Below are 9,374 nucleotides of genomic sequence, written 5' to 3'. Positions count from 1 at the left end.
GTACAGCGCGAACTACGCGGAGATGGCTCGGCCATTATCAGATCTCCTTAAGAAGGACGCACCATGGTGCTGGAACGTCGAGCACGACGGAGCCTTTGAGGCTGTGAAGGAGAGCCTTCTCCAGGCTCCGATCCTTGCGCTACCGGACCCGGATAGTCCGTTTAGCGTCGTCTGTGACGCCTCCGATTTTGCAATCGGTTGTGCTTTACTACAAGCAGACGCCGAAGGGCGTGAACGCGTGATCGCGTTTGAGTCTCGCCAGCTCAAAGCTGCAGAGAAGAGCTATCCAGTTCATGACAAAGAGCTACTTGCAATGAAGTATGCTCTAGTCAAATTCAGGGTACACCTGCTAGGCTCTAAGCCTTTTGTGATCTTTACTGATCATGCGTCGTTACGCACTGCGACACAGTCGCCTCATCTCTCTCAGAGAATGGCAAGATGGCTTTCCTTCTTTGCCGAGTATAACTTCGAGGTGAAGTACAAGCCGGGGCGGCTTAATGTAGTGGCCGATGCGCTCTCGCGCAGGCCGGACTACGAGCTAGCTCATGTCACGACAGTGACGTCGTCAGTGCCTGACTTGATACGCGGAGCGTATGCACAAGACGACATGTGCGTAGCGCTGCTACGGGCTCTTGGGAGCGAAGAGTTTAAAGACTCTGACAAGGAATTGTCTGGGCGCTTACGCGCGAGGCTGCATCGATACTCACTCGATGGCGGCCTGCTGTACTACAGCACCGACTCTGAGGATAACCCTCGTGTAGTCGTTCCTCATGATGAGGATCTAAAGTATCGAATCCTCTATGAGGTTCATGATACGCCCGTGGGCGGGCACTTAGGTCGGGAGAAGACCTATGGCTCGGTGAGCTCGATGTACTGGTGGCCCAAGATGTATAAGTGGGTCGGCACCCATGTACGCACGTGTGAGACGTGTCAACGGACAAAGTCCGCGCCGAGCACGGCAGCGCCATTGGCGAGTTTGCCTGTCCCCAAGGGATGTTGGCAGTCCATGAGTATGGACTTTGTGTTTGGCCTTCCCAAGGATAAGGCGGGAAACACGGGTATAGTGGTCTTTGTAGACCGATTGAGCAAGATGGCTCATTTAGCGGCAGTGCCGGACACCATTGATGGTGAAGGTACAGCTTTGCTGTTTTTAGACCGAGTCTTTCGCCAACATGGCTTGCCTGAGGCAATTGTCTCGGATCGAGACCCGCGCTTCACCGCGAAGTTCTGGACGTCCCTCTTCAGAGTGCTCGCCACTCGTTTGGACATGTCCACAGCGGACCACCCGCAGACCGATGGTCAGACCGAACGCGTAAATCGCGCTGTGGAGGATACCCTCCGAAGCGCATGCGCTGAGGCGCCAAAACGCTGGAGCCAGATGCTCCCACTCGTTGAGTTCGCATTAAATAATGCAGTGCACGCCTCGACAGGCCACACTCCGTTCTATGTGAACGGCTTGGATAACCCTCGCGTCCCACTGACGCCGCCACGCAGTGGCTCAGGGCTTGATGGGGGAGGGATAGCCGAGCGGCTAGCTGATGTCAGCCCTGTTGCGGTTCGCAAGCAAGTCGATGACTTTGTCTCTTTGAGACTGAGCGTAATGCGTCAAGTACGCGACGCTATGGCTGAAAGCCAAGACACGCAGAAGGAACATGCAGATGCCAAGGGCAGAAGCAATGTTGAGAGGTTTGAGGTCGGTGACCAAGTTTTATTAAACGCTAAAAACCTACCTACTCATGCAGTGTCTGCAGTCTTCAAGACGAAGTTAAGACCCTCGGTTCATAGGACCGTTCCAGGTCGGGCCAGGAAGGGCCTAGCGTATACCTGTATTTGAGATCTCCTACTTCAGACCCAATATTTTTGAAGTTGTATTGTTGCAAAATACACAAGATCTGTACATGTACCGACGCATCTCTATCACGTATTATTTAAACAAAACAATTTAGTTATCAAGTTATTCTTCGGGAACTACGAAGTTATCTGTCGTGACGCGTATCCACAGCATGGCGCACTACGGGCACTTCTTCCAGCAACCGTCGTAGCAGCTCCCAATCAGGTTCCCTCCACAACCGAAAGCTTGTAGGCGTATGAAATGGCAACGCGCTTGAACTTCTTGGGAGGCTTGCCAGTGCCAGAAATACGGGTTCTTTCGTTCCGTTGGCCGTGAGGGGAGTGCGCGCCATTGCGAATTTCTGGGTGGATAGTTACAGTTTAGCACGTTTTTTGTACTCTGAATTAGGAGATCTAGACTTGTGCGCTGTTCCATTCTCGATATGTGATTGGTTGGAGGGCAGTCTGAATTAGGAGATCACTCTGAAGTAGGAGATCTCAAATACGGTACGCTCAACCTTCCGAAGAAGATGCGCACGCATCCGGTCTTCTATGTTGGCTTGCTTAAGCCATACCAAGACCCTGCTCAAGTGAGCGCGGAGGCGTTGGCATTAAACGGTCGCTGGGCCACGGACAGCTGCAGGGCAGCAGGTGGTAGAGCCACGGGAGGCTGAACGACAGCAAGTGGTGGATCCACAGATGGCTGATCAACAGCATGTGGCAGAGCCACAGGTCGCGGAGCGAAGTGCTCGAGATGCAGGAGCAAGGCAAGCTGAACGTTCAGCCGAGCGACTGGACGCTCAAGGTCCGAGACCTGGTTGTGAGTCAACAGTGGTGGCTCTAACCTATCCACAAGGTGGATCATCTCTTCGAGATCGACCGATGGGCGGTGAACGTGAACGTTCGCGTCGTGGACGCCGGCGTCGTATGGACGCAGACGCCGTTCCGGCAAGTGCTGGCTCTCCCCGCGAGAGCCCAGCTGAGGCAAGGCCTCCTCCTGCTCTGCTCGATGAGCATGGTGAGCTCCACTTTCACGTGGAACGCCTTGTGGCGTGGCGTAGACGCCAGGGTCGTACCCGGTACTTAGTGAAGTGGAGGGGTTACCCTCACTCACAGAACTCATGGAAGTTTGAGGTTATCCTCCGGCAAGATTGCCCTGACGTCGTTGACGCTTACGACCGGGCACATCATGTGCCGAAGCGCCACCATGGCGTGCGACAGCGTCGCCAGGCGCTGGGCGCCTCCCACTAGAGTGGGGGGCGATCAGGTCAGTAGTTGAGCTCAGGCTCTGACCAGTGGCTGCAGCAGCCAGCTCGTACGTATGAGCGGTGCTCGCAGCGGGAGCAGGAGGTGGAGAGACCTCGTAGTGTTAGGGACATGGTCCCGAAGGAAGCAGGTGCTTCGTGTTGTGCTGAACAAGGCTCAGGCACAAGCGTCTCGATAGACGCATAGTTGTTTTGAAACAACTTGCTCGATGAGCATGATCCAAATGTGGATGCGCTGTAACAGCGAAAGTGGTGTCCCGGACGGGGATCGAACCACTGGCCTTTGGCTTGACAGGCCGGAGCTCTACCATTGAGCTATAAGGGCGATGTACGTACGTCAGTCCGAGAACGGACTACTCATGGTATGAGAGGGCTGCGCCCGGGTGGATTTGAACCACCGACCTGTGGCTTCCAAAGCCAGCGCTCGACCACTGAGCTGAAAGGGCGTTGCTCTTAAGCTTGTCCTTTCAAGGACAGTAGTTCATGGAACGAGAGGGCTGTGCCCTGGTGGGTTCGAACCACCGACCTGTGGCTTCCAAAGCCAAAGCTCGACCACTGAGCTAAGAGGGGATTGCCCTTAAGCTTGTTCAAGCGTGGACAATCGCTCATGTAACGAGAGGGCTGTGCCCTGGTGGGTTCGAACCACCGACCTGTGGCTCTCAAAGCCAACGCTCAACCATTGAGCTAAAAGGGTGTTGCCCTTGAGCTTGTCCAAGCGTGAACAGTTGTTCATGGAACGAGAGGGCTGTGCCCTGGTGGGTTCGAACCACCGACCTATCGCTTGTGAAGCGAGTGTTCAGCCGCTGAGCTGCTGTTGACGACTCGAATGAGTCAAGAGCATTGCTCTAAGTGGTTTGCAACTCTTGGAGTAGGCGCGGAGCGCGAGCGTAGGTCTGAGACCGCTTGAGAGCAAGATGCGCGCTGCGCTTGAAACATTGGGCCGTGGGCCGACGACGAGAAGTTGAACATCAACGATGCGTAGGCGTTTGTGAGCTCACGGAGCTGTACAACGCTGGGGTGAGGTGTAGTAACCTCCGCCGTCTTAACAAGACGTGACCTCGCTGAGGAAAGTTTCGAGAACGGAATGTTCTCATCTTAGTGGGGGAGAGTGTAACGGGGTTACATAGTGTGGAACACACAGGGGTACGAAGTACCCGGAGAGTTAACAAACTCTCAGTACATAAGCTGGAAAGTTAACAAGGTCTCTCAGTACCTTGGCCGAAAGCCATACGTTATGCATTTGATTAGGTTTAACTATGCTAGATAGTTAAACAGATACATTTACCCCTAGGCGGCTTGGCCGCAATAATAGTAAATAAAACACTTCTGGTTTTGAAGCATAAAAGTTAAGGTGTTAACTTTGAGCCCTGGTCTTGGGCTGTAAGTGTCCTTTGGATAAGGAACTTAGTATTGGTGACTCTTTGAGTCGAACGTCTTCCTCTGACGCTAGAGCTACGGCAGCCCCGCTGCCGACAGGCTTATTGAACACATAAGTGTTAGCGAGATTCGGATAGAAGTAGCGAGTGTCATCAGGATCAGTCTTGCTCACAAGTTCGTACCCGAGAGCAACATTTACCTTGAACGCACTTGCCTGAGTCGAAAGAACGTTCTCAAGCTTATCGTAGAAATCAGTAGCCTCAATACCCTCATATAGGTGTGATTCCATGTGATTACCATTGTAAAAACGGTACTTAGGATCAGCCTTGTAGTCAGGCGACAAGTGTTTCTCAAGGGTTTCAGTCGAAACATTGTACTGCTTAGCTACCAATTTCTGGTTGATTGGGCGCGAAACGTTGCTTACATAAACCATCTTACCCGTTCTACCACGCACCTTAACACGGTAGCTACTACCCCATTTGATAGCTTGAATATTTAATCTCTTTAATCCTTCGAGCTCGTATGCAAACATGTTGCCTATATATGCTTGGCTATATTCTTCTTCGTAGATATGACTTTATAATATTTTGATCATGTATCAGGATCGACTTTATATCTTAGTCATTACAAAAGATTCTGAAATTAATCAATTCAAATATTTGGGTTATACCTTTTTGGAGGTTTTAAGCCATTGTCATTGACTATATTGGGATTGACTTTTTATTTGAGAAAAAAATAATTAATTAAGTTCGGTTTCGTTGTTAGGTTCATCAATAAGTTCGGTTTTGCTCTGTTCTTATCGTCGTAGCTCTTTTGATACGACAGTCGAGTTTCACGTGTGCGCTGATAGTAGCGCTTCTGCGCAGCCTTAATACGCTCTTTGTTAGCGAGGTATTGCTGAGGTGAGTACGCCATTTTTTGTATATTACTAACTTTATATTTATCAGTAATAAAACAAATATTACTTGATTCAATCCTGGAGGTGTGGCGCGCGCTCTGTTGATCTCTCATTCTTTAGTTTCACCGGTAGCTTGACGGATTTCTCTAGATGCTCTTAAGTGCTATCGTTGAGTGGACGATCAGAGATACCTTTCGATGCCATGATTAAGCAGATGAGTGCATGTAAGAAGATCTCAATTAGAAAATAAGCAAAAGGATTGCATATGGAAGATATTTATTGCAGCATCGCGTAAATTCTCCCCACAATTTCTTTCAATCCTTCAAACGACGGTATGGTATTCGCTTGAGGAAGAACAGTCTCATGCTCTCTGACCTTCTCGTCGCCACTGATCAAGAACTTCCACTCGAGAAAATTCGTCACAATGCCATACGTCAAAGTAAGATCTTCGACATCACAAGAGCTTCGAGCCCCGTCACATTCTGAACCATTCCTTGCAGCATATCTTCACGCTTTGCTTGGACAAGTGAAATTCTCTTGGTGCCACGCTTGAGCACGAACTCGAATCGACCTTTCAGGAGCACGTTCTTCCCAACCACGTCCTCTTCGACTAATATGCGGACGTTCTTAAGCAGACGACTGACTGTCTCAAGGATCGGGGCGATAAAACAATCCTCTGGCTTCTTTCCCATTCGAAATTTTCCATAGAGTTCCCGCAAGTCACGAATACGAGCGAGGGGTAGCTCGATGTCAGCATCAGGTATATCGCTTGGTTGAAGGTCGAAAGAATCGTCGAAGTTGTAAATAGGTTTCATATCTTCCCAACAAAGACTCGACTAGCCCACAGTCTTGTCGACATCGTGATTTTTCCGCTTTTTGCTTGTTTTCTTGGTGTCTTCACTCGTGGTCTTCTGGTTCGCCTCTTGATTCTTCTGACGAATCATTGCATTGATCCAGGGTTCTGGACTGGGGATAAATTGGTCGGGAAAAAACCGTTTATACCACCCACCCACCCCGAGAGTTTGCAGGAAGGGTTTATTGAGGATTATTAAAAAAACCATCCACCCATCATGTTCTAGTCCACCCATTAGTCATTCACCCGCCCACTATCCCTCTCCTCTATCAATCCAGATTTATCAATCTCTAGTCCATCCATCAAATAGCATATCGCCTCGAGCTCCAGAACTTGGTCGAGGTCCAATCAGGTATCACTCTTAAATTTCCTTGCTTCAGCACAGGCCGAAGAACTGTGAACGATCGCATCAAAACCCCGACGTACTTTTGTACAGTGCACTGCAGTCGTTGATTGGGCGCTTAGTATGGTATAGGGGGCGTAAAGCCACGGCATTCTGCAATGGTCAATCCGCAAACACTGTTTGCATCGATAGACCTGCACATCCCACCCTGCTGTGCAGAGCAAAATCACTACTGTGAAGTTTGTGAATTAAGAGTGTCAACTTTGGTAATTTCATATATTAGAAGTTTGTAAGGATTTAGAAAACAAATATTTCAGTAGCTACATTCTATTAATAGATTTAGCAATATACAAAATTGTTTGGCTGGTTGAACATCCACATGGCTCGCAGACAGCGAAGCTTTCCGACCGGGGCGAACAGTCAGATCCCTCTGTTGTATGACGACAGGAGGTTCCCCGAGCTAGCTGGAATCGCGCCGGTCCGTAGCGACATGCTGCGTAGGCTAGGCTTCAGAGGTCTTGAGGAGAGGGGAGAGTTTTGGAGAATGAGAGTCCGCAAAGAAGTCGAAAATTACTGCTGCGTGCAAAACAGAATGATTGGCTTGCCCAACCATTCTGTTCGCCCAATTCATGGAGTAATTGCATCCAATTAAAAGAATTGGTGAAGGGATAGGTGCTAAAAATCCAATTTTAACACCCACCCATGCTATTTAATAAATACCCCTGATATTTCAAGGTTTTGGGGTTTTCCAGAACCCTGCATGATCGCAGCCCATCGTTTGAGACGTTCGGGTGCCGGTGTATTGTTAGTTGCTGGCAAAGAGGGTGCACGCCGATTGCCATGGCTGCAGAGCGTCGTTTTACCTTTCGGAACCACCACCAGCACGTGAATTTGCTCACTGGATGGAAGCTCCATGTTGTTCTTCGTGTAAAACCACGTTGTTACGGTCTTTGAGCCCAGAATCGGTTCTCCGGCCGTCAGCGCATATATGTAGTCATCAGATTCTCCTTCCAGCAGCTTCAGAGCAGCCCGATGTTCGTCTGGGAGCCACTGAAAACTTTCCTCCTTCATCTCCTCCGCAGAAGGGCGGTAAACAGGGACGACCTCTTTGCCGCTCTCATCTTCGACGGGCTGCTTCGCCAGGAAGAGCTGAAGGTCCTTGGCGTCGCCCGTGATAGTCGTTGCATTCTTCGCCTTGATCGCATCCTTCAACTTGCTCACCTTCGCGCCATCGTCAATCTCCACATCGAACGAGCTTCCTGCCTGACCGACAATCGCGCACTGCAGGGAAACCACCACCATCTTTACTCGAGACGGCAGGTTCTGGAATGAGGGGAGAATTTCTGGCGTACTTAAGCGGAAAAGAAAGCGCGTGACATAGATTTTCAACCAATGATGAGACGCCACGTCGCGCTGGTCCGAACTAATTAAAAATGGAAGTGAGTATTTTGCCCGACTGGCTAACCGACTATACAATTATACTCCCCAACATGCATAAAATGGACTTAGCCGACGGTCAGCGGAAATCTGCTGGATTACGGGGACCTCTTACTTATTAAGTAACGCAATGGCCGTTGCGCTGTAGGTCTCCTGCGCAAATTTATTACTTCGAAGTAAAGTACCGGTATCTACTGAGAGCGTGATTCTGTAAGACTCTGCACAAAATGCTGACTCATCGCCACCAAACTGTGTACGTAGGCTCTCTCCACCTTATAGCGAGCCACGTCTTTTTGGATCTTAGGGCGTTTCGGGACCGCTGCGACGGACAACATTCAAACTATATTGATAAAAGCAATACGCTGGCAGATTTTTAATGGCACTCGTTATTTTGCCCGACTGAGGTAACATAGCATCGACTTATATACGTGTACAGATAGTATAGTACGGTTAAATTGGAGTAAAGGTAGGACACTAGCGCGTTTGCACTCGTCTGCGGACTTATAGCCGTGAGCCCGCCCCTCTCTTCGCTGGCTGCGCTGCGCTCGGGGGGCGCCGCTGCGCGGCCTGCCCCACCCCGGCCTCTAAGTCCTCGACTCGGCAAGGCGCTGTGTCTGGGAATAGATATTAATTCCGAGTGAGTGTTGCCAAGAATGACATGGAACATTACGCCGGCAGTTTTTTCACTTTCCGTAATTTACCTGCGAGACCAGTCCTGGAACGTTCTTTCGAGGCAGCTGCTATTTTGACGACGCAACCTCTCGACCACCTGAGAGCGAAAGCAACATCTTTTCGATCTTAGGGTAATTTGAGAACCGCTCAGCCGGTGAGAGCTAAAAGACGTTGATTTGACGACGCCCAGCTTATAGCGAGCCACGTCTTTTTGGATCTTAGGGCATTTCGGGACCGCTGCGACGGACAACATTCAAACTATACATGTACAGTACTGCACCCCGTTTCCGCGCCCTCGGACCTTTGATAAACTTCCGGATGCGATTGTCCTGAATCTTAAAGAACTAGAGTTTGTAAGCTAAAGTCTGATTTATTTGCAAATCCTATATGGTCTACCCCCGCATAAACAGGGTGTATTGATAAAGAGAGTGGTTGGAACCCCCGCCTGTGAAGACTCTTCAGGATTTGAAAAAATGGACGCTCTACGAACGCTCTTATCTCAAATCGCTCCGGACCTCCCAGCTATCCGAACGACGTATACGTGTATGCATACGGTAGATGACGAGAACAGCGTTAGTGACGGAAGCGAGTTCGCGCTAGGCACGACGTCGAGTTTGACGGAGCATTCAGACAAATCAAGCCGCTCGGAAGACCTTCTTCCTCAGCATTCAACTCCTCCCCTTCCTGGCCGCACCGTCT

General features: G+C 50.0%; 1 protein-coding gene across 1 annotated transcript; it reads right to left on the bottom strand.

Moving 5' to 3' along the window:
- Nucleotides 1-7,271: 7,271 nt before the first annotated feature.
- PITG_18547 (Crinkler (CRN) family protein) lies at nt 7,272-7,868 on the bottom strand (the record flags this gene model as incomplete). The annotated part of the gene is made up of 1 exon (XM_002997612.1): nt 7,272-7,868. The coding sequence occupies one exon, from the start codon at nt 7,866-7,868 to the stop codon at nt 7,272-7,274; it is 597 nt and encodes a 198-aa protein (XP_002997658.1).
- Nucleotides 7,869-9,374: the final 1,506 nt, after the last annotated feature.

This window comes from Phytophthora infestans, genomic scaffold (genome assembly GCF_000142945.1).
Source record: "Phytophthora infestans T30-4 supercont1.69 genomic scaffold, whole genome shotgun sequence".
NCBI lineage: Eukaryota > Oomycota > Peronosporomycetes > Peronosporales > Peronosporaceae > Phytophthora > Phytophthora infestans.
This window is presented reverse-complemented; position numbering and strand designations above follow the sequence as displayed.